The 26657-nt window shown below is 38.3% G+C and overlaps 1 protein-coding gene across 10 annotated transcripts in view; it reads left to right on the forward strand.

Moving 5' to 3' along the window:
* Nucleotides 1–26657, forward strand: part of plekha5 (pleckstrin homology domain containing, family A member 5) — a 493187-nt gene that overhangs the window by 418568 nt on the left and 47962 nt on the right. For 8 of the 10 annotated variants that reach the window (XM_051935428.1, XM_051935392.1, XM_051935399.1 and 5 more), the window contains 6 exons: nucleotides 5221–5325; nucleotides 7390–7501; nucleotides 9511–9554; nucleotides 10189–10377; nucleotides 17415–17535; nucleotides 19313–19428. In XM_051935428.1, the coding sequence (XP_051791388.1) occupies nucleotides 5221–5325; nucleotides 7390–7501; nucleotides 9511–9554; nucleotides 10189–10377; nucleotides 17415–17535; nucleotides 19313–19428 (687 nt within the window). The remainder of the gene's footprint in view (nucleotides 1–5220; nucleotides 5326–7389; nucleotides 7502–9510; nucleotides 9555–10188; nucleotides 10378–17414; nucleotides 17536–19312; nucleotides 19429–26657) is intronic. The other 2 variants (XM_051935408.1, XM_051935415.1) reach the window with 1 other exon arrangement.

The following is a 26657-nucleotide window of genomic DNA, read 5'->3' on the forward strand; positions in this document are numbered from 1 at the left end:
ACTACTGACTACATCAACTTCTGTATGGACATTCCAGTAAGAACTGTACGCTGCTATGCTAACAACAAGCCATGGATTACAAGTGACATCAAGGGCCTTTTGAACCAGAAGAAAAGGGCTTTTAAAGGCGGTGATCAGCATGAGCTGAAGCGCGTGCAGAATGAACTCCGAGTCCAGCTCAGGGCGGCGAAGGAGCAGTACAGGAGAAAGCTGGAGCAGAAGTTGCAGAATAACAGCATGAAGGAAGTGTGGGATGGGATGAAGATCATCACTGGCTGCAGCTCGAAGCGGGGTAGCACCATCGAGAGAGACGTGAAGAGAGCAAACCAAATAAACAACTACTTGAACAGGTTTGACCACCCACTCTCACTCTTACCTCGGAGTACTGCACCCTCCACACATCCTTCTGCTGATACCAGCATAGGAGAGACATCTCCACCCATAATTACAACAGCGCAAGTGAGCAGAGAGCTGAGGAGACTTCGTGCCAGCAAAGCAGCGAGTCCAGATGGAGTATCGCCACGACTGCTGAAGATCTGTGCATTGGAGCTGGGGGGTTCTCTACAGCGCATCTTCAACCTGAGCCTGGAACCAGGGGAGAGTCCCGAGGCTTTGGAAAACATCTTGCATCACCCCAGTCCCAAAGGTATCACGTCCTAGTGAGCTGAATGACTTCCGGCCTGTTGCTCTGACATCACATGTGATGAAGGCCATGGAGAGGCTGCTGCTTCACCACCTGAGGCCACAGGTTCAACACGCCGTCGACCCACTGCAGTTTGCATATCAGGAGAAGGTGGGAGCGGAGGATGCCATCATCTATATGCTACATCGATCCCTCTCCCACTTGGACAGAGGCAGTGGTGCTGTAAGAATTACGTTTCTAGACTTCTCTAGCGCCTTCAACACAATCCAACCTCTGCTCCTTAGGGACAAGCTGACAGAGATGGGAGTAGATTCATACCTGGTGGCATGGATCATGGACTATCTTAAAGACAGACCTCAGTATGTGCGTCTTGGGAACTGCACGTCTGACATTGTGGTCAGCAACACAGGAGCGCCACAAGGGACAGTACTTTCTCCGGTCCTGTTCAGCCTATATACATCGGACTTCCAATACAACTCGGAGTCCTGCCACGTGCAAAAGTTCGCTGATGACACTGCTATCGTGGGCTGCATAAGGAGTGGGCAGGAGGAGGAGTATAGGCACCTAATCAATGACTTTGTTAAATGGTGTGACTCAAACCACCTATACCTGAACACCAGCAAAACCAAGGACCTGGTGGTGGATTTTAGGAGGCCCAGACCCCTCATGGACCCCGTGATCATCAGAGGTGACTATGTGCAGATGGTGCAGACCTATAAATACCTGGGAGTGCAGCTGGATGATAAATTAGACTGGACTGCCAATACTGATGCGCTGTGCAAGAAAGGACAGAGCCGGTTATACTTCCTTAGAAGGCTGGCGTCCTTCAACATCTGCAATAAGATGCTGCAGATGTTCTATCAGACGGTTGTGGCGAGCTCCCTCTTCTATGGGGTGGTGTGCTGGGGAGGCAGCATTAAGAAGAAAGACGCCTCACGCCTGGACAAACTGGTGAGGAAGGCAGGCTCTATTGTTGGCATGGAGCTGGACAGTTTGACATCCGTGGCAGAGCGACGGGCGCTCAGCAGGCTCCTATCAATTATGAAAAATCCACTGCATCCACTAAACAGTGTCATCTCCAGACAGAAGAGCAGCTTCAGCGACAGACTACTGTCACTGTCCTGCTCCACTGACAGACTGAGAAGATCGTTCCTCCCCCAAACTATGCGACTCTTCAATTCCACCCGGGGGGGTAAACATTAACATTATACAAAGTTATTGTCTGTTTTTACCTGCATTATTATCAATCTTTAATATTGTTTTTTGTATCAATAACGTGCTGCTGGAGTATGTGAATTTCCCCTTGGGATTAATAAAGTTATCTATCTATCTATCTATCTATCTATCTATCTATCTATCTATCTATCTATCTATCTATCTATCTATCTATCTATCTATCTATCTAATCAAAGTGGAGCATATATTATTTATCTTGACTTACAGAAAGCATTTGACAAGGTGCCACATGAGAAGTTGGGCATCCAACTAAAAGAAGCTGGAGTTCAGGGTAATGTTTTAGATGGTTGCAGAATTGGCTTAGACACAGGAAGTAGAGGGTGATGGTGCGAGGAACCATATCAGAACTGGCTGATGTTAAGAGTTGTGTTCCACAGGGGTCAGTGCTAGGGCCTGTGCAATTTTTAATATATATATATATATATATATATATATATATATATATATATATATATATATATATATATATATATATATATATATATATATATAAATGATTTAGATCGGAATATAAGTAAGAAGCTGGTTAAGTTTGCAGATGATTCCAAGATATGTTGATTGGCAAATAATTTGGAATCCATTAAATCATTACAGAAGGACTTAGACACCATACAGGCTTGGGCAGATTTTTGGCAGATGAAATTTAATATCAGTTAAGGTAAAGTATTACACATAGTAAGTAAAAATGTTAGGTTTGAATACACAAAGAGAGGTCTGAAAATCAAGAATACACCTTATGAGAAGGATTTAGTAGTCGTAGTGGACTCTATCAACTTCCTGATAGTGTTCAGAAGCCATTAAGAAGGCAAAAAGAATGTTATATGTATATGTATGTACAATATATACAGGTACTTGTCGACTTACGACCGCGATTGGTTCCGACTGACTGGTTGTAAGTCGATCTGGACGTAAGTCGGCCTATGTTAATTTAAGGTAAGAATATTAGACTGGGTAATAATATTGTAATCATCTTAAAGTAATATTTTATCAACATTTTCTTACTTTCTAAGACAAACACAGCATACTACAGTACAATTTGTTTAATATATGGAAAACGTACAAAACAAGAAATACTGTACTGTACATTTAATTCCTGGCACCACTGGTGCTTGGCTGCAGGTTGTCGATATCGCCTTCATCAGATCAGGCGAGGCTGCGGACGGGGTGATGGGAGGAGTTGCTCTTTTCATAAACATAGTGAGCTTCCTCTGAATTGTTTGTTTTTTTTTCTCTTCATAAATTTCGCAATAAGGACGAAATGTGTTGCGTGCCATCCGTTCAATCCTCGCAAATCGTTCAATATTTGGGTCCATTTTTTCAAAATGAGCGAGGAGTTTATTCAGTAGATAAATCTTCTGACAATCCCTTTGTGGTGAACATTCTTTGTGACACCTCCTCCTCTTCGTCTTACTCCAATTCTCTTGTTTCTTCTTCCGCCACTCTTTCTTCTTCCAATTCTATCAGTTCTTCATTCATAAGTTCACCTGATTCCCGGTCTAGCAACTCCTCGACATCTTCCATTTCACATTCCAATGAAAGGTCTTTTGACAGTTTCACTATTTCTTCACGAATCTCATCAAGTTCTTGTTCACTGTTAAATCCAGCAAAAATATTTACATAACGCTTAACACACTTCTTCCATACGCCATTCATACACTGTGAGTCGACATTTCTTGCGGGGAGGGCTTCTGTTTTCTCTGATCTGAGTTCACCTCTGTTATAGCGCGTCTTTATTTGAAAAGAGCAGTGTCAGATCGGGGCGAGCGTGAACGCTAACTTTGACAAGCACTATAAATTTACAATGGTTGTTACAGACGTAAATCAAATGTATGTTTTTATTGTATAATATTAACAATAACAGCAGCTCTCTACTCAAAGCGGTAAACTCGAGAAGCTGCTAGCATCGAACCCAGAAGCTCTTGATTGGGAGTCAGCAGTTGTGTGTGGGAACTGTTAACATTTGAATGTGATGATTGTATATAAAACTTGTGCACGAACGAGACTGGGATAACTGTGGATGTGGATGTGAGTGGTGTGTGTGACTGAGAATGACTGGTGTGAAGCCTGAAGTCCAAATATCAAATAAACACTTTCACAAGTACAAGTATAACAGAACAAGTGCGCTTTTATTCAAGAAGAAAAAAGAAAGCAGGTTGCGGTAAGCAGTTGATGCGACTGCATGCGTAGTGCAATCCTAAGAACTGCCCAATCAAGAGCTTCTGGGTTTGATGCTGGCAGCTTCTCAAGTTTGCCGTTTTGAGTAGAAAGCTGCTATTAGTGTTAATATTATAGGGTTATATGTTAGGGTTATATTATTATCGAAAATTGCCAAAACAACAAGACACAAACACACGTGGGGCAACACTGCTGCGTATATTTTTACTGCTGCGTAGCGAGACTTGAGAGTGTGGGAAACTGGCGCTGCCAACAGCTGGCGGGGGAAACAGTCAAACGCGTCGTAAAGTCGAACAGTCGTAACTTGCATAGGTCGTATGTCGACGAGTACCTGTATAGCACAATGTATGGAGTATAACTCCAAGGACGTTATGCTCAAGCTTTACTGTGTGCAGTTGTGGTCTCCAGGCTACATAAAGGACATAGCAGTGCTAGAAAAGGTCCAGAGAAGAGCAACTAGGCTGATTCCAGGGCTAAAGGGGATGAATTATGAAGAAAGATTAAAAGAGCTGAGCCTTTTCAGTTTAACCAAAAGAAGATTAAGAGGTGACATGATTGAATTGTTTAAAATTATGAAGTACAGTGGATCGAGATTTTTATTTTAAAATGAGTTCATCAAGAACACAGGAACATAGTTGGAAACTTGTTAATGGTAAATTTGGCACAAACATTAGGAAGTTTTTCTTTACACAGAGAAACATAGATGTTTGGAATAAGCTACCAAGTAGCATTGTAGACAGTAAGACTTTAGGAAATTTCAAAACTAGACTTGATGTTTTTTTTAGAAGAATTAAGTGGATATGACTTATGGCCTGTTCTCATCTAGATTGTTAAGATGTTCTAATCAATCAACTACTCTCCACTTTATTATCTTTCTCTTAATCATTTAACAAAATGTCAAGGTAAACAATATATAAGTTCTCTTCAGGCATGTGTCAGGCTCTCTTGGCTAATTAGAAGACTACTTTATATGCAAGTTAACAGTGCCTATCTTTCCACTGTAGAGTAGATTTTCACCAAATTTTGAGGTAAAATGAACCATAACAAAAGAAAAACTACTATAGATTGGCCATTTATTAATTCATAAAGATCAGCAATCAAAACAAATGCCAACTAAATTAATGCATATGTTTAAAAGGAACACTTAAACCCTTCTTTTAAAACAGGAAATTGAAAGGTCCTGGAGGGAATATGATAAGCTGGAGTCAGAAGTTGCACTGGCAAAGGCAAATCTTCTTGAACAATTGGAGAAGGTTGGAGAAATGCAGAAGGTTTGTGAGCTATTTAAATGAATTTGGCAACTAGCATGATATAACATACAGTAAATGCAAATTGTAAATTTGTACAAATCATTTAGAGATTTTAATTGTTTGTTGTTGGCATGTTTAGCATATTTCAGCAAAGGCTGATAAAGTATAAATAGTTATATTGTTTCACCATACCTGAAGATGAATAAATCAAAGGTGAGTAAACCAACATTGCAATCACTAAGAGAGTCAAAGTCAAAAAACACTAAATAAAAACAAAATTGTCAATCATTTTTTATCCTAAAAAAATACTTGAGATATTTGGATCTTAGAACTGTACTCATTTAAGTGCACCCATAGCAATTACATGATGCATCATAACATCAAACTCACATGACCAGTGACAACAACTGCACCAAAATTGTTTTTGAAAAGAAGCAAAAACAAAGGTAAAAGGTATTAGAATATTAAAAGTTGTAATTCCAATGCTCAAAACTATGTCATTATGGTTATTCACACCAATATAATTTATGAAATTTAATATATAAGATGTAATGAAAATCAGCCATTTGGATGTTTATCACGTAGTTTTTGACTTGCCACTTTATTTTCCTTACCTAAAGTAGCTAAACTACACTGTTTTTAATATACAGAAAAATACTTGAAAGTCATTAGGAATATACAAACAGGATTAATTGTTTCCAGTTTTTATTACAGGTGAGAAAGAGGAGTCACGTGTTACGCTGCAACAAATTGATTTTTTGCTTTCCAATTAAGCAGTTTGAATTTAAACTCTTGTGAAAGTTCGACGTTTCTTGATGTGGTTATTAATGACTTTGTTACATGGCATAAACATGCTTCTTTTTCTGCAATCAAATGTAATTCAACACTGATCTGTCTTTTACATTCTGCACTGCAAAGACTAGGAGAGAAAGTAACAAAAAAAAAAGAAACCTATAATACTTACATATATGGTACCAGCAAGTGAGGTGTCTCCAAAAACACCTCACTTGCCTTTACATTTCCTTTACATCTAGGTATGCGACATTGTGAGGTAGGAAGCATCGAAGCTCCCTTGAATTTGAGAGTTTGTAGTTTCCTCCTGGCTCTATAATATTGTGTCACAGTTTACAGACATGCTGTTATATTACTGAAAGAAATAAACTAGGTGAGCGGGGTACGAATTAGTGTGATTGGTGGCATCATTTCTGTGGTAGCTTCCTGCCTTGCTTTGGATTCTACCAAGATCAGTAAGTGTCTCTGTGCCCCTTTAAGTAATCCAGCTATAAATTTGAATAAATAATAGGATAGACATCATTTCATTTATCATTAAACCTTCTTTTACTAATTCATTTGAAGTACAGGCTATACATGAAGCATGCACTAAATATCTATGGTCGTTCTTCCAAATTGTGTGTTCCAGCTGTCTGTGCATACAGAGTGTATTTTCACACTGACACTCTTAAATTTGCCTAGGATGAATGAGTGTAGGTGATCAACAGGTTAGCATCCCATCCAGGCTCGATGCATTTATTAGAACTAAAGCGGCTAGAAAAGGCATTGGTATGCTACAACAGTACTACATAAGTAGAAAACAGTAGCAAAACAGTTAACTTGAGTCAATACCAAAAAAGAGAAAGTAAAAATCAAACACCATTGTGTTGAAACTGCTCCTTTTTAAGTACATGACAATATCATCACAACAGTTGAATTATGTTACACTATTATGCAACTTATTTTTATTAATTAAATTCTATTTGTTTTTTTTTTAAATAAGATGCTTTGAACAACAATATTTATTATCCATAGCTCATTGTTAATAGTGGTACAGTTAGTGTTTATATTACTGTATATGTACTATAAATGCATAAACTATTACAGTAACAGGTTTATCAGTATCGGAATGCTTCAGGTAACAAAGAAGTATGTTTTTATCTATAATTAACATAAGATTTTAAATTGATTTTCAGGTTTCCACTGGTATCTTTGTTTTTTTATGTCCTTTAGGATAATGATATTGAGTATCCCAATATTTTGGAATATCTACTATTTTATTTATTTATTTTGTATTTTCTCGCTTTATCTTAGACTGACTTGTCCAGTCAACAACACACCCAAATTCAAAAAGAGCTTTGGAGAATTCAAGATGTTATGGAAGCTCTGAACAAAAACAAGATACAGAGGAGTACAACAGATGCCGGTTAGTATATTTGCATCACTGTAAGCAATATTGCAATACGTTCCCAACATCAATAAAATTTGAAATTAAAAATATTTGAGAAAATAAGATATATAATAGGCGGTAACATTTACATTCCATCCTCGTCGTCTCCCAGTAGAGAATATTTTAGCTTGTTGATTATTTTTTGATAGTATTTGCAAAATTAGGAAAATAAAGATCAATAAAACCTAAGCCATTCAGTCATTATATCTCTATTATAATAAAAAAAAAACCTGAGACGAGACTTTTTGGAAGATTTTTTCAAGTTCTGCGAGTTGCGACCTTGGCCTTGACATTTTTTCAAGTCACACCCTCATCTCAACCATATACAACCATGCACACGGTACTCTCATCTCATTTGTGTGAATGCTTTTGACAGACATATTTTCTGCTCTCTCGGCTGTTATAAATTTTAACGTTATGATCACAGAGAAGCAATGCAAAATAGAATTGAAAGTTAAATGATCAGACGTATTAGAAATTCTGCAGCCAATAATGGATACAAATCCGTACATCCAAAATTATCGCACTTTACAAGAAATTTATCACATGCATTTATTGGTTACTTTGCAAAATAAATTATTACCTCCTGATGATGTAGATTGTTTTGTGCTGAAATTCCAAACAGAGAAACCTATCCTGAATTACAAAGTCATTAAACACATCTCACGGACCTCATTTAAAAGATTCAGTATGTTGGAACACAAAAAAAAAAAAAGTGTTTAAAGAAATTTCCTAAAACTTTCGTTAATTCAACAGATATGAGTAAGGTGGGCTTTCCTGATTATTGACGCAGAGATAATTGTCACGAAGAACAAACTTATCACGCAAAGAAAGTTGTTAAAATTGGGATGATCGATAATTCAATGATTGTACCATATAACCCGTATTTGCTCAAATGATTCGATGGTCATATTAATTTCGAGTATTGTGCATCGGTTATGAGTACTAAGTACACCTACAAGTACATTCATTCATAAAGGGCACGATAGAGTATGCGTGAATGTATCCAAAGAACAGTCCCAGGACGAAGTTCAAGCATATTTAAATACTCGGTGCGTCAGTGCAATGGAAAGTGGGTGACATTTAATGGAATTGCCAATGCATGGTCGAGGTCATTCTGCTGAATTATTACCAATTCATGTATCAGGTCAGAATATGATTCAATTTAAAGAAGGCAAAGAAGCACAAGCTTTACAGGTAGCAAAAAAAAAATAATAATAATAATTGGCTTATTTTGAACTTAATACAAATTATGTAAATGCAAAAGCATATACGTTTTCTTTCAATTTATGACATTTGAATATTTTTTACTATGGTTAATTACTCGCTGTAATGTAAAATAGTTAGTTCTATTATGCATATGTAACAGTTCCCATGAAAATAACAATCTGTTTAAATTGTACATCCGATGTACAGTACATGAATTGGCTGGGCTGGGGGTTGGCGAGCAAAGCGAGCAGGGTGCAGAGCCCCCTAGTCAACCATAATATAGCAAAGTCTCTGCAATCCGTTGCAGAGAATTAAAATAAAGTTTTACTATTTATTAAAGGAAACATCTTATTCTGAGACCCAGTACTGTTCAATTTTAAAAATTATAAAACGCATTAAAAAAAATTCTCTGGCATACTGTAACGTATGAGTTCAACATTTGACAATGCAGATATTAGGAGCATTTTGTTGTTAGTTTATGATAATATCAAAGATGTTTTATAAGGTATCATGCAAGAAACTTTCATCTTGATCTTCCCTTCTTTATACAGTAAATTTCATGAACAAATCTGGATGCTCATAAACTGCCACTAAGTACAATATGTCCCAAAAACAGAATGCAAATGTGATTTAACATATCCTTCATTACTGGGTATCAGAACATGATGGTTCATTTGGTTAAATCACTTTTGCACTCTCTGTACTTAAATGTTTGTATGTTTGTTTCAGAAGAGATCTTTCAAAAAAAAAAAAACTAAGAACTTTCTTCTCTTTAGGTTTCATGGGATGCAGGCCCATTTCTAGCAAGCAAAAAAATGAGGTGAGTCAGATGTGTGCTTTTGGAAATTTGGAGTTGAGGGGAAGATATAAAATCTTAATCTTAGTCGTTTAGGTCAGTGTTAAATTATTTATAAAAATGTTACAATTTGGATTAGATGTACACACAAAAATTTTCATAATTAATTGCACCTAAAATTATATAGCATTCTTACTGTAACTACAACAATGAAGTGATTTACTCCTCAGTTTATTTTTAAATGAAAGTGTAAGACAGTATACTCAAAATAAATACAAAATGTAATTGAATTATGGCAAATTGAAATCATAAAGGCAATTACTGCATAAAAGAACATTTAAACAATAATTACAAGAATGATATTTGCAGGGAAATTGATGATTAGCTAGAAACTGAATCTTAGAAGCATTCACTTCAATAGCAGGCTAGACTGTACAAAAAAACTGACAAAAAAAAACATTTTTTTAATCTGTATGTCAGGTTGTTTATTTCAAAATTGTAAAGATATTCATTATTGTAGACTTCTTGTATGGAGATGTTTTATTAGCTTGACTTTCCCATTGTTTTCCAAAGCTGGTTTGTATTAGACTTATTATTGGTAACTCGTTTTCATGTTGAATCCATATTCTGTTTATCTCAATATGCAATCACTCTCCAGGAAGAGGAATCTGCCCCACCAAGACCTCCTCTCCCCCAATCTTACAATCTTTCTGAAAGGGCTCCAGTAGTGCCCCCACTTCCCACTGACAACATCCTGCTTCTGCATGCAAGCAGGAGTCTAGCTCAGCGGCTTGAGGACAGGAAGATGTACCATATGCAAGGATGCCCAAGAAATGGAACACATACTGTAAGTGGCTGAGTGCCACTGTGAAACCTGTGCCATGATCACTCCCCTACCCTGAAGAGTATTCATCTTCATGCCTGTCCATTTGATTTGGCATTTCTAACGTTGCCATTCAAACTTTTTGAATAAGTTTATATAATGCAATTTTGAATGTGCTTCTAATGTAAGAACTTGCCCTGTTTGTTTGCTTGAGCTTGCTTCATATTTTTTGTCATCAGATATCTTTATTATAATCATCCAAAATGCATGCCATTAATACCCTAGGTTCTTGTCTATAAGCCGGACTCGTGTATAAGCCGGAGACCAAAAATCATACGAATTTTTAAAATAAAATCTTATCATAGATAAGCCGGACTCATGGATAAGCCGAACGTACTATAACCTATAACTAATAGAAGGGAGGGAGGTCAGTGGTCTCACTCGCACCCATTTAATTTCTTTAAGGGGGGAGAGAGTGTGAGATATTGGCGTCTCTCTTACTCCCCGCATGGCGCGGTTGGAGCGGCCGGAGCGCGTTCTTTCTGCTCTGGGTGTCGCCGAGTCAACACGTGTACGTAGCAGTCATTTAAATTGTGATTTTATATGTAAGCATATTTAAATATATATCGCGGATTTTTTGCTGGTTCGCGGATTTCTGCGGACAATGGGTCTTTTAATTTCTGGTACATGCTTCCTCAGTTGGTTTGCCCAGTTGATTTCATACAAGGGACGCTATTGGCAGATGGCTGAGAAGCTAGATTGCTTACTTTTCTCTCTCTCTCTTGCGCTGACTATCTGTGATCCTGACGTATGGGGATTGAGCAGGTGGGCTGTTCGCAAACCTAGACGATACGGACGCTCGTCTAAAAATGCTGAAAGATTATCTTCACGTTGCTATCTTTTGTGCAGCTTCCTGAAACGACATGCTGCACAGTGCTTCGCATACTTAAAAGCTCGAAGGGCACGTATTGATTTTTGACTGAAAAGCAAACTCTGACTCTCTCTCTCTCTCTCTCTCTCTCTCTCTCTCTCTCTCTCTCTCTCTCTCCCTCTCTCTCCCTCCCTGCTCCTGACGGAGGGGGTGTGAGCTGCCGCCTTCAACAGCTTTGTGCCGCGGTGCTTCGCATACTTAAAAGCCAAACAGCACCATTGATTTGTTTGCTAGAGATTGTTTTCTCTATCTATGTGACATTCTGTGCTCCTGACATGCACTCCTTTGAAGAGGAAGATATGTTTGCATTCTTTTAATTGTGAGACAGAATTGTCATCTCTGTCTTGTCATGGAGCACAGTTTAAACTTTTGAAAAAGAGACAAATGTTTGTTTGCAGTGTTTGAATAACGTTCCTGTCTCTCTACAACCTCCTGTGTTTCTGCGCAAATCTGTGACCCAAGCATGACAATATAAAAATAACCATATAAACATATGGTTTCTACTTTGCAGATTTTCTTATTTCGCGGGTGGCTCTGGAACGCAACCCCCGCGGTGGAGGAGGGATTACTGTATAAGCCGGACTTAGGTATAAGCTGATATTCTATTTTTTCATTTTCACAACTTTTTTCCTTAGATAAGCCGCGGCTTATAGACAAGAACTTAGGGTACATTAAACAAAAACATCTTTTAAAAAGGAAACAAAGGGCAATTCCTGCCATTAACTGGAGATCTCTTTTAATTAAGCATATAGTTTCGTGATTTTATTAAATCAGTCCAGACAATACAGGGATTGCGTTTTGGAACTCGAGTGCATTATAATTTCTTTTAAGTATTTCTTTTTAAGTCATTAAAAATTGTAGTACAACTACAGCCGCAGGTTATCTGCTTCTCATATTTCTTCCACCGTATTCAGTTATGTTTGAAATTATTTATACCATACACTGCATGCCTTGCACTGATAATCTGGCACTGAAGGAAAATTGCATAGTGTCCTCAAACAAAATAATAATTAGATCTCTCTGTTTGTTTTATGCTGAATTGTTGCTTTGCAGCATGTAGACACTGGTTTGATTCCTAGCTGGTCTACAAACCTTTTGAAGATTTTATTTACCCCTCATTTTCTTGATAGAATGCAGTTGCTGTCTTTGTTTCAAGACATGCTTCAAAGTTGACAGACATCATTGTATTAGCTCAGTGGGATTATTATGCACACAGTAATTTAATTAATAATAATATATAATAATAATAATAATAATTCATTACATTTATATAGCACTTCTCTCAGTACTCAAAGCGCTATCCACACAGGGAGGATCCGGGAAGCGAACCCACAATCTTCCACAGTCTCCTTACTGCAAAGCAGCAGCACTACCACTGCGCCACCAATGATGAAGCTTTAATTGGATACAACCTATGAAACAATATATAAATTAATATTTGAGCATTGAACCTAAGCGTTTTGTTTATCACATCATCAATTACAATTTAAAGCCCTTCATTTTCCTATGAACTATATATTTCTAATGTATTTGTAAGTTGATTAAGATTGTATTTACAAGTACACTTGTATAGAATCAGTAGCAATACTTTTTTTGATAATATCTTTGCTGTTTTAACTTAGAAAGCATATTGCATGTTGTTCTAGATAAACAAGTTTCACTTAAATCTTCACTCTCTAACTCATCTTGATGACAGGACAGATTAGTTTGCTTTAAGCTGAATTAGTATTCCCCGATTCAACATGGCTTTTACTGGAGATTCCATTTAATGTTATTTAAAGAAAAGCATTACCACCTGTTTTGTCAGCACTGGTATATGCCACTTGTACAGTACTAAGTACCATTGACCTCCATTACAAAGGCTTCAGGCTAACATTAGAACATTTATATACTGAAGCATAACTCTTGTACATGTTTTTAGAAAACATTTATTTCAATGTGCCATATTACATAGAATCTCAGTGGTGAACCTGCTTAAAGCAGTCATTTTGTAACCCGTTTGTATTTAAGATGTCCTTTGCTTTATATATCTTTGTGGTATAGCAGGGTCCATGGCAATTGTGCAATTGCAATAAATAAATATGTGCTCAGGGTTTAGGTGTGTATGTTAGCATGGCAGAGTGACTCCAGTGTGTAAATTTGTATGATTGGACGTGCAGGCACACATGGTTCAGTCGATTGACCCAATAGGCTGTAATCTGTGCCAGCACACTTGCAATACTTAAAAGTGTATGAAGAAGCCTGAGCAGGAAAGAGAGGAGAGGAAAAAACCCTGAGTGAGAGGGCAGTATTGGGTGCCTGAGCTAGTGTGAGGAAAAGAGGCAGAATAGTCGTTATCCCCGCAAAGAAGGAAGCAATTGGTGCTCCAGGGGTAGATTTTACCCTGCTGAATTTACAGAGGTACAGTGGTGGTGGTGGCCACCCTCCTAGTGATCCCAAAGACGCTAGGAGAACGCATTAAGTTCATGAAATAAAACATTTGTACATAAAATACATTACTGCATAGACAAAAATATGTATCTCAATCTTATCCCGGGGACTGCATGTAAGTGCTACATAATTTGGAACCATTACAAACCAAGTAAATCATAAAGCAATATATCTGTAATCTAAAAATATACACCAGGTTATAGAATGTGTATGTATGTATGTGTATATATATATATATATTGATGATCTTCAGTCTTTAACAGTACAGAAGAAGCACACTTGTTTCATTGATTTGTTAGAGATTCAGATCAAATGTACATGTTTATTATATAATGGTAACAATAAAAGCAGCTCACCTTTCAAAGTGCTAAATGTAGGGAGGACCTGGAATCAAACTAGCAATGTCTCGATTTCGAAGCAGCAGTTCTTACCCCTGCAGCAGCGAAGCAGATATCCATAAGACACCCGTATTTCCACTGTGAAAAACACAAACACACACATGCATTCAAACGCCTTTACTTTGTACTGATTGATATTTGGGTTTCAGTTTTCACACATTGACAGCAACATGTAAATTGAACAATTTCTTTTTCATCAGTTTTATTCTTGAGTACAAGCACACTTGTTTTGTTAAAGCTTTTATGAAAGTGGTTATTTGATATTTGTAGGGCCCTATGGAATCCTTTTTTTTTCACAAATTCCGTTTTTTTTTTTCATCTTTTTTTTTCATTTTTCACCGTTTTATTTTTCCTTGATTCAGTTTTTTGGGTTTGTGTGTATGTGTGTGTGTTGTTTTTTTTTATTGTAAGTAGCAACAGTGCAAAACAAACAATAATGAAATGGCATTTTGCAGTTCCATTCATCAGGTAGGAGCCCATATCCTCCACGATGCTGTGTGCTGAGACTGCAGTAGGACAGTGAGTGCCCTCCAGAATTATAAGAACTGTTACTAGTTTGATGCATCCTTCTGAGATGAAGGTTAACTTCACTTTTAGGGTCTAGGATATTTGTTACAGCCTGAGCTGATGTGTTCTCGGCCAAAAATAACTTTTTGTAGTGGTAAATATGCTCAGCGAGGTACCCTCCTGATTCGAACCAGCTGTTTCACCTGGTGTTTCGTGCCTCAGGGGTTCCTGGCAGGCTTCTTGAAGAAGGCAGACTTTACCCACATTGCTAGTGATGCAGCCTTACTACAGTATTTATAGTGGTGCCAGGTCTCACCCACCAAACTGATGACGTGACACAAGCAGGTTGAATGTACATTGATAGGCAATAACCCCTTTTAAAACTTCCTGGTATGCTTTGAGAGTATGATGTATTGTCTGTAACCACTGCTAAAATGTCATTAAGATTCAGCTGATTCTTTTGAAGGGACTGATGTGTTGCCTGTGAAAAGGTGGAAAAGTTGCTGCTCTCCATAAAGATAACATCTGCCAAGAAGTACTGGTCTTCAGTACCTGTAATTTTAATTATATAAATTATTTATGATGATTCTTAAACCTTAAATGTTTACAGATTGAAAATGTGCATCATTATGTCAGTAGCGTCATCTACTGCATATCTTAAAATAATTAATTACAAAGCAAACTAATCTGCAAGACGCTAAATCCGGGAATTAAACAGAAAAAAAAAAGAGAGACCCGCTTTTAAGCGCTCACTGCATCTGAGGAGAAGCCTGCTATTCTGCCCAGGTTTGTAGGTGCCAAGTTTATAACGGAAGAGTCAAATGTGGACCTTGCATGCCTCGTCATCACAAGGCAAAACCAGACATTAAATCCAGAAACATTGTTGTTAATTTTTAAAAGGGAACCCATTAACAACCAGTGATGTTGACTAATAATATTTTTCTGTGGGAAAGACTGTTAATACCAGTTAAGTATAATTTAATGTATGATTAGAACTGCCTATATAAAAGGATTACCATACAGCCAAATGTTTACTCACCTATCACTATGTTGAAAACTATGTGGTCTCGGCTATCTGTGGTATCATCAACTACAACATATATTTTACTGCCACAAATCTTTCGAAGAACAGAAGCCATATGTTGTTAAAATACACGGGGCAAATGAGTTTGATGAAGGCTAGTCTCATTTTATGGCAGTGCACCTCTTTGTTTACAATGCTTAATAAAGAAAGGATGCATCTTCGTTATTTTTTAGAGCGGTATGTCTGACTCGCATGACCACTAAGTCCTCTGCAAACTGGCATCTTGCATTTGACGATTTTGTTGTTTCCTGTACTTTTTGATGTTAATTTCTCCTTGTTCTTGAGAGGTTTTAGATCTGACGTGGTCATTGCAAGTATCTTTTCGTGTCCAGTCTATGGTATGCTGGCAAAACTTGTGGAAGAGTTATTGTCCAGATTCGTAAAAGTTGCCAGGATATTGTTGGGCCCTCAGTTTTGCAGTTAAACTTATGTTTCTTAGTTTTTCTAACATAGGGGTATCTGATACTGTTCGCTTCGACATTTCTGTCTCATGCCTTTAACGAGAAAACATACAGGAAACACATGCACAAACAGATAGATTCACAACTGAATTTCTATGAAGAAGTGCATTCGCTTGAAAAACAACAAACTAGAAAATAGTATCTGAATGACAGAACTAGATTATTCAGTAGTTTAGTTTATTGAAAAGTTTTGTAACAGTCACCCTTTCTGTCTCTAAATTTCGCACATTTACGTTTTTAATTCTAAGATCCGTTTTTTATGCGTTAATTCCGTGATTCCGTCCGAGTTTTTCACATCGCCGAAATCATAGGGCCCTATATTTGGACTTCAGTCTTCACACATTACACATTTCATTTTGTGGTTATTACTATAGCATATAAAAAAAAATGTGTTTTGGTTATGTGTTCAACATTTCTTTCCTCGCATGAAATCTCATCCTACATTTACACAGATCATTGTAAACATGGAACACACACGAAATATATGTATTTCAAATAATAATATATCATTTTCCTATACAATTCCAGATACGTCATTCCTAGATAAAGAGACTTCAGCTGTGAGTATTTTGTTTCTGACTTCAGCTGCCTCAGTAGGGGATGGAATAGCAGGCTGCCTGCCTGCGGCCTCTTGACTTATTTTCAAAACAAAGGCGCTATCGGTGCGCAACTAACGCATTGATGAGGAGGTGCAAGTAAAATTAAGGTGGCCCAGCTTTACAAATATTTTCGCAGTCTTCAGGAATTATAGTGTTAAGTTGTTTTGAGAACATATCAATATAATCAAAATCACTTTTTGAGTCAAAATAATGGCAATACTAATTTAAGTCAGCTGTATGTAGTACAATGAAATTAGTCACCATATAGTATGCATACCACAGATGTTAATCATAGGAAAATGAGAATGCCCAATAGAAAAAAATTAATTCTCAGGCTTTTCTGAATAGGTAAGGCAGTGCATCTAGAAGACTGAATATCTGAGAACTGTTTGATGGAGACTGTCTATAAATATTGTAAATATATGCTTTTTCCTTTTTGCTGTGCTTTTTTTTTCCTTTTATATTTCCATTATTCCTCCTTACAGTCATTTGCATGCACATATTTCTCATGAAGTGTTGGTGTTTTCATGTAATATAAATAATCACACTCAAATATACTGCTGCACTTATTTTATATCTATGGAATTTGCTAAAGCTTAAGACTTTGATTTTTTTCTAATCTTATTTAACATGTATTTTGACGGTGCAAAGGGCCCTGATTATCGTCTTTACAAAAGTGAACCAGAGTTAACAACTGTTGCAGAAGTAGATGAAACCAATGGAGAAGACAGAACTGACACAGGAACTGAAAAAGAATCCCCAAGTGCAAAAGGTAAAATGGATAATGTTTTAATCCATAGTTTTTTTTTATACAAGCCAACTTTCAACATTTTAAGCTATATAATAGAACATTAGAACACTCTAGACGAGAACAGGCCATTCAGCCCAGCAAAGCTTGCCAGTCCTATTCACTAATTTCTTCCACATAAACATCAAGTCGAGTTTTGAAAGTCCCTAAAGTCATACTGTCTACCACACTACTTGGTCGCTTATTCCAAGTGTCTATCGTTCTTTGTGTAAAGAAAAACTTCCTAATGTTTGTGCGAAATTTACCCTGAACAAGTTTCCAACTGTGTCCCTGTGTTCTTGATGAACTCATTTTAAAATAACAGTCTCAATCCACTGTACTAATTCCCGTCATAATTTTAAACACTTCAGTCATGTCACCTCTTAATCTTCTTTTGCTTAAACTGTATAGGCTCAGCTCTTTTAATCTTTTCTCATAATTCAACCCCTGTAGCCCTGGAATCAGTCTAGTCACTCTTCTCTGGACCTTTTCTAGTCCTGCTATTTCCTTTTTGTATCCTGGAGACCAAAACTGCACACAGTACTCAAGATGAGGCCTCACCAGTACACTATAAAGGTTGAGCATAACCTCCTTGGACTTGTACTCCACACACCATGCTATATAACCTAACATTCTGCTAGCCTTCTTAATGGCTTCTGAACACTGTCGGGAAGTCGATAGCTTAGAGTCCACTATGACTCCTAAATCCTTCTCATAAGGTGTACTCTCGATTTTCCGACCGCCCATTGTGTATTGAAACCTAACATTTTTACTTCCTGTGTGAAATACTTTACATTTACTGACATTAAATTTAATCTGCCACAAATCTGCCCAAGCTTGTATGATATCCAAGTCCTTCTGTAATGATGCAACAGATTCCAACTTATCTTCTAATCCTCCTATCTTGGTATTTTCTGCAAATTTAACCAGCTTGTTACTTATATTCCTAACTAAATCATTTAAATATATTAAAAATAGCAGCGGCCCTAGCACTGACCCTTGTGGAACACCACTCTTAACATCGGCCAATTCTGAAGAGGTTCCTCGCACCATCACCCTCTGCTTCCTGTGTCTGAGCCAATTCCGCACCCATCTAAAAACATCACCCTGAACTCCCACTTCTTTTAATTTGATGCCCAACCTCTCATGTGGCACCTTGTCAAATGCTTTCTGAAAGTCAAGATAAACAATATCATATGCTCCACTTTGATCGTATCCTTTTGTTGCCTCCTCATAGAATCTCAGCATGTTAGTAAAACATGACCTCTCTCTTCTGAACCCATGCTGACTGTTCAGAATAACTCCTGTCCTTGCCATGTGTTGTTCAATCTTATCCTTAATTCCTTCCATAATTTTCCTGCGATGCATGTAATAATAATCATAGTAACTCAATAACTCATGACAGCATATGCAGAAGCTTTTTGGCTGTATGCATCAGTGGTATCCTATAAGAGGCGGTCACAAGAGATATTGAAAGACTGCAAGAAAACTGTTAATGTTCAATGTTAATTTATGTTGTACTGTTTTTCTCTTGTATTATTGCCAGTTATTCATTGTTATTTCAGCAATAAGTATACTTTTTCTATCAATGGTTTTGTAATGTATGTGCATAAAATATGCATGACAAATGACATATAAATGACAAATGTATATGTAATATTTGTATATACAGGAAATTTATTTTATCTATTATATGTATTTCTGTAAACAGAAATATTAATGTAACAGATGTCATTTTGTGTGTTTTTGTTTTTATTTAAAGGCGTTTCATATCCTGTGGGCATAGTGCCTCCTCGAACAAAATCTCCAATGCCTGAGTCTTCAACAATTGCTTCCTATGTCACCTTAAGAAAAGGCAAAAAACTTGACACAAGAATGGTAAGGTTCACTAAACAACAAGCATGCAATAGGAATCATTACTTGGTAGCCATTTTTTTGTAAGCATATTTATATCAAACTAGCCAACAATTAAGAGAATAACAGTGCCAGCAGAACCCAACATCCCCATCCCAATCCTGTAAAAACATATAAATAAATAAAGGTGGTATGGGGACACAGCAAGCACTGCTTGACCTACAGAGAAAGCACTGGCACACAGCAAGTCCAAGAGAAAGAAAGAAAGATACTTGTAGCAAAAAGTAAAGAAGAGGGAATTTTTTTAAGTGAACAACGGGCATCTGGCAGTCTCCAAAGTAATTGTGCTGTGGACTACCCCTTTACTGTATTTTAAGTGATTAAAGTCTAATGTTTTGAGGGCTTTCAGGAAAGACACTAAGTTCTGCATCAGTTTCGCCTTTGTTTGAAGAAGAGAAAGAACAGGTCCAGATGAAGTAAAATATGAGGAGCAAAAGGAATGTCAGGCACAGAGGATGGACAAAAAAATATGAGATACAACCATCCAAAACACAGGGACAGTAGGGCACTCCCAAAATATATGAAAAAACTGAATTGGAGGAACAGAGGCTCAAAATGACCCACAGGAAAACTTGCAAGGAGTGAAGTGTAAGCATTAAATTAAGTAAATTAAATTGGGTCTGCTGCTGGCTGTTTTTTTTTTTTTTGGTTTTAAGTAGGAAAGCTGTTTTTGAAGATAATATTCAATGAAAAAGAGAGAGAATGGTAAATTACATATGAAAACTGTAAGTATCAGTACGGGCCTAAGGGAGGCTTTTCAAAATGTAGAATATGAAGCAGAAGCAGGCTTTACAATAGGGAACACAGATCAGAAAAAGTGAAGGAGATGGTGGAAGAACTCTGAGAGAAGGGAGAAAGAGAGACAGACACCATTAGCCTTAAATGAAACTTAACTAGGAACAGGAGAAGTAGGAGGAGATCAAACCTCAACAGCTGGAATATTCAGGGTCTCATGTCATCAAAAATCTTATCAAATGTTGTATCCAACCTGGGAAAAAGATTGGACTGCCCCAATATGGAGAAGTACAATGTGGACAGTAGGCATGTGAGAGTGCTAAACTAGGCAAGATCTTCATTGCCTCTTCACCCTATACCATATGCCAAATGCATTTAAGATTTACTGACATAAGTTAGTGGAGCACTACTTAAATTCCATTGAGGCGAGTAGGAGAAAATAAAAAGAATGAAACTGTGCTGGCTTCAGTTGAAAACCACAAAAAGGGATTGTCAACTCCAGACTAATTTACATTTCCAAATCAGATAAAGACACATCTCCTACCAAATACCCACCATGATCACTTGTAGATCAAGATGAAATGTCTTACACTGTTGCAAAGAAATCTGGATGAGATGGTTCTATCTTTAGCAGCTAACTCTACTGTTTTAATGAGAAAAGAAAGAGAACTAAAAAAATTAAAAAGTAGGCGTGTGGGTTAGTTTTAACTTTAATAATAGCCAGTCTGCATCACAAGGATAAGGGGATAAGAAGAACCTGATAAAAATAAATTTTATTTTAAATGTTTGCCTGTACTGCAGTGGGCTGGTGCCCTCCCCAGGGTTTGTTTCCTGCCTTGCGCCCTGTGTTGGCTGGGATTGGCTCCAACAGACCCCCGTAACCTGTAGTTAGGATACAGTGCATCCGGAAAGTATGCACAGCGCATCACTTTTTCCACATTTTGTTATGTTACAGCCTTATTCCAAAATGGATTAAATTCATTTTTTTCCTCCGAATTCTACACACAACACGCCATAATGACAACGTGAAAAAAGTTTACTTGAGGTTTTTACAAATTTATTAAAAATAAAAAAATTGAGAAAGCACATGTACATAAGTATTCAGAGCCTTTGCCATGAAGCTCAAAATTGATTGGACATAATTTGGAAAGGCACACATCTGTCTATGTAAGGTCCCACAGTTGACAGTTCATGTCAGAGCACAAACCAAGCATGAAGTCAAAGGAATTGTCTGTAGACCTCCGAGATAGGATTGTCTCGAGGCACAAATCTGGGGAAGGTTATAGAAAAATTTCTGCTGCTTTGAAGGTCCCAATGAGCACAGTGGCCTCCATCATCCGTAAGTGGAAGAAGTTCGAAACCACAAGGACTCTTCCTAGAGCTGGCCGGCCATCTAAACTGAACGATCAGAGGAGAAGGGCCTTATTCAGGGAGGTGACCAAGAACCCGATGGTCACTCTGTCAGAGCTCCAGAGGTCCTCTGTGGAGAGAGGAGAACCTTCCAGAAGGACAACCATTTCTGCAGCAATCCACCAATCAGGCCTGTATGGTAGAGTGGCCAGACGGAAGCCACTCCTTAGTAACAGGCACATGGCAGCCTGCCTGGAGTTTGCCAAAAGGCAGCTGAAGGACTCTCAGACCATGAGAAAGAAAATTCTCTGGTCTGATGAGACAAAGATTGAACTCTTTGGTGTGAAGGCCAGGCGTCACGTTTGGAGAAAACCAGGTACCGCTCATCACCAGGCCAATACCATCCCTACTGTGAAGCATGGTGGTGGCAGCATCATGCCGTGGGGATGTTTTTCAGCGTCAGGATAAAGGGAAAGATGACTGCAGCAATGTACAGAGACCTGCGGTGGGTTGGCGCCCTACCCAGGATTGGTTCCCTGCCTTGTGCCCTGTATTGGCTGGGATTGGCTCCAGCAGACCCCCGTGACCCTGTGTTCGGATTCAGCGGGTTGGAAAATGGATGGATGGATGTACAGAGACATCCTGGATGAAAACCTGTTCCAGAGCGGTCTTGACCTCAGACTGGGGCAACGGTTCATCTTTCAGCAGAACAACGACCCTAAGCACACAGCCAAGATATCAAAGGAGTAGCTTCAGGACAACTCTGTGAATGTCCTTGAGTGGCCCAGCCAGAGCCCAGACTTGAATCCAATTGAACATCCATCCATCCATTTTCCAACCCGCTGAATCCAAACACAGGGTCACGGGGGTCTGCTGGAGCCAATCCCAGCCAACATAGGGCACAAGGCAGGAAACAATCCTGGGCAGGGTGCCAACCCACCGCAGTCCAATTGAACATCTCTGGAGAAATCTTAAAATGGCTGTGCACCGACGCTTCCCATCCAACCTGATGGAGCTTGAGAGGTGCTGCAAAGAGGAATGGGCAAAACTGGCCAAGGATAGGCGTGCCAAGCTTGTGGCATCATATTCAAAAAGACTTAAGGCTGTAATTGCTGCCAAAGGTGCATCGACAAAGTACAGTGGAACCTCGGTTCACGAACGTCTCGGTACACGTACAACTCGGTTTACGACCAAAAAAGTTCGCCAAACTTTTGCCTCGGTTCACGACCACACTTGGTATACGAACAAGCCAGTTTCCCTTTCGCTTTGTGCGCGCTGATGATTTCCGCACGTGTTGCATTGTTCTCCGTCAGACGTGCGTGCGTGCTTTCGCTGTGAACTCTTTGTGCTCTATTTCATTTCCCTTCCGGTTCGTACGCACCGATTACTGTATTTAACCACGTGTTCAGCCTCTCCCTGTTCATTGTTCTCAGTCAGACGTGCATGCTTTACCTGTGAACTCTTTGTGCTCTATAGTATTTCGTATGCTTTTGCAGTTAACCATGGCTTCTAAGCAAGTGAAGAGTGGTGAGAAGAAAGTTTTGCAGAAAATTGGAATCGAAGTAAAGAAAGAAATTATTGAAAAGTGTGAGCGTGGCGTTCGTGTTACTGATCTTGCCACCGAGTACAAGAAGTCAAAACCTACGATTTCGACTATTCTAAAGCAGAAAGAATCTATTAAAGCAGATGATATTGCAAAAGGAGTTACAGCATTAACCAGGCAAAGACCTCAAGTGCTGGAAGAGGTGGAAAAACTGTTTACCAGTTTACTCATTTACCAATTTGAGAACCCTCGTGCTTTCAAACAGTACAATGTAAACAAAGCCAGACTGCCAGTGATGTGGAGGGCAAACACGAAGGTTTGGGTCACACGGACTTTGTTTTTGGAATGGCTGCACGAGGCTTTCACTCCCACCAGCTAAACAGCTAAAAACACCAGAAACCCAAGAAATCACAAGAGAGAAAACATTCCTCCATCTCCCTCAAAATTGTAACCTCCTGTCCACCCATTTTCTCCTCACTTCATGCCAGACCTCGACTCATGCAAGGTTAGTTTTCTTGATGGTTTATGGTTAGTTTTTGTATTACAGATTTTTCAAATGTTCCTTTTTTCCCCCCTGTGCTTAAAACTCATTAAAAGAAAGTGTTTATACAGCGATCGGTTGCAAGGCTATAACGCAAACTCCTGTAAATGTTACTTTCTTGGTTGCTTGTGGTTGGTTTTTAAATAAGGTTCAGATTTGTTCAAATGTTCCTTTTTTCCCCCCTGTGCTTAAAACTCATTAAAAGAAAGTGTTTATACAGCGATTGGTTGCAAGGCTATAGCGCGAACTCCTGTAAATGTTTCTTTCTTGGTTGCTTGTGGTTGGTTTTTAAATAAAGTTCAGATTTGTTCAAATGTTCCTTTTTTCCCCCCTGTGCTTAAAACTCATTAAAAGAAAGTGTTTATACAGCGATTGGTTGCAAGGCTATAGCTCGAACTCCTGTAAATGTTACTTTCTTGGTTGCTTGTGGTTAGTTTTTAAATAAAGTTCGGATTTGTTCAAATGTTCCTTTTTTCTCCCTGTGCTTAAAACTCATTAAAAGAAAGTGTGTTTATACAGCGATCGGTTGCAAGGCTATAGCGCAAACTGCTGCAATGTTAGAGAGAGAGAGAGAGGGCTCGCGTGCTGCTGAGAGAGAGGGGGGGGGGGGGGGGGCACGTGCAGCTGAGAGCGAGCGAGCGTGCTCGTGCAGCTGAGCAGGGAGCCTGGGTGTTTGTGTCAGTGTTATTCAATGTTTGTACATTAGTTTACTATTACACTGTGCATTCTATGGAGTAATTAACTATATTTGTGCTTAAAAATCTGTAAAAAAAAATATATTTACATACAGTTCGTACAGTCTGGAACGGTTTAATTGTATTTACATACAATCCTATGGGGGAAATTGCTTCGGTTCACGACCAATTCGGTTTACGACCAGAGGTTTGGAACGAATTATGGTCGTGAACCGAGGTTCCACTGTATTGAGCAAAGGCTGTGAATACTTATGTACATGTGATTTCTCAGTTTTTTTATTTTTAATAAATTTGCAAAAACCTCAAGTAAACTTTTTTCACGTTGTCATTATGGGGTGTTGTGTGTAGAATTCTGAGGGAAAAAAAATGAATTTAATCCATTTTGGAATAAGGCTGTAACATAAGAAAATGTGGAAAAAGTGATGCACTGTATAGCGGGTTGGATAATGGTTGGATGGATGGATGTTTGCCTGTTGTGTGATGCATATATATCACATAGAAACAAGGAAATATAGATACAAGTTATTTACTTTACTGAAATGCAAAGAGGGAAGACAGACTTACATGGAGAGCATACTGTACTTTGACAATTCATTTTGTAGCCATTTAGGTCAAAGCAGGCATAACCTAGGAAGAGCAAAATGTCACAAGCACACCAAAACTTTTTATGGTTAGTGTAGTACAACATGTAAAAGATGATATCAGGTCAGCACTACACACCGCAATGTCTTCATGTTCAAGGAAATTGTTAACATGAGTAAGGGTATAACAGACATACCGGTCTGGTGGCTTTGAAAATCTGATAGGTTCGTAACGTCTCTGAGTTAGTAAAAATACAGCATCTTAGTCAAGTTAATTTAACCATCCTCTGCCAGAGGGAGTTCCAGTTCATATAGTTAAATACCATTTCAGAATCTGCTCTGAGAAAGACCCATGAAAGGGTAAAACAATATTAATAATGTGCTGATCTACATGAGAGGAATAAATAAAACCTTTTTGATCTGGGTATATTAATTTAGTAGTAACTAGTTAGAAATGTTTTGTAAGTAGCTTTGCCAACAACGTTGTATTAAAATTTATTAACGAAATTAGGCAAAATTTTGAGCAGTTGGTGGGCTCCTTGTCTTGTTTTAAAAAGAAAGTAGTAATGGCCATATTAATTGACACATTCATTCTGAAGGAAGGGATTGCAGGGTCTAACATATGGAGTGCATAGAGTCCAAATCTTCCTTCAATTCAGGGATTTTGCCGTGGAATATTCCTAAAAGGATTATCAGATTGATGCACCATTTTATCAGACAAAGTAGAATGTATGTTGTGAGCACCAAAAAGCAAATGTGTACTCCAATGAAAGCAGTTCTAAGAAACCATTAAATAACACTAGCAAAAGATAGCGACAAGGGTACACATTATAAAAAATCTGTTCTAAATAGACACTGTTAAGAGTTATAAAAATGAAAACTATACCATAGTGCAATGCTTCTAATGCTTCTCTCAACATTATTATCAGACCTTCTAGTTACTTTTACTCAGGAGCATACACTGTACTTTATAAGACACACAAAATTATACATTACAGTGATCCCTCGCTATATCGCGCTTCGCCTTTCGCGGCTTCACTCCATCGCGGATTTTATATGTAAGCATATTTAAATATATATCGCGGATTTTTCGCTGCTTCGCGGGTTTCTGCGGACAATAGGTCTTTTAATTTCTGGTACATGCTTCCTCAGTTGGTTTGCCCAGTTGATTTCATACAAGGGACGCTATTGGCAGATGGCTGAAAAGCTATCCAGCTAACTTTCTCTCTCTCTCTCTCTCTTGCGCTGACGTAGGGGGGTGTGAGCAGGGGGGCTGTGTGCAGCTGCTTCCTGAAGGACAGGCTGCACGGAGCTTCGCATACTTAAAAGCTCAAAGGGCACGTATTGATTTTTTTTATCTGTCTCTCGCTATCTCTCTCTCTCTCTCTCTCTCTCTCTCTCTCTCTTCCTGCTCCTGACAGAGGGGGTGTGAGCTGCCGCCTTCAACAGCTTTGTACCGGCGGTGCTTCGCATACTTAAAAGCCGTATTGATTTTTTTTTTGACTGCTTGCTTTGCACTCCTTTGAAAAGGAAGATATGTTTGCATTCTTTTAATTGTGAGACAGAACTGTCATCTCTGTCTTGTCATGGAGCACAGTTTAAACTTTTGAAAAAGAGACAAATGTTTGTTTGCAGTGTTTGAATAACGTTCCTGTCTCTCTACAACCTCCTGTGTTTCTGCGCAAATCTGTGACCCAAGCATGACATTCTAAAAATAACCATATAAACGTATGGTTTCTACTTCGCGG

The sequence above is a fragment of the Erpetoichthys calabaricus genome, chromosome 1 (assembly GCF_900747795.2).
Source record: "Erpetoichthys calabaricus chromosome 1, fErpCal1.3, whole genome shotgun sequence".
In the NCBI taxonomy this organism is placed as follows: Eukaryota; Metazoa; Chordata; class Cladistia; order Polypteriformes; family Polypteridae; genus Erpetoichthys; species Erpetoichthys calabaricus.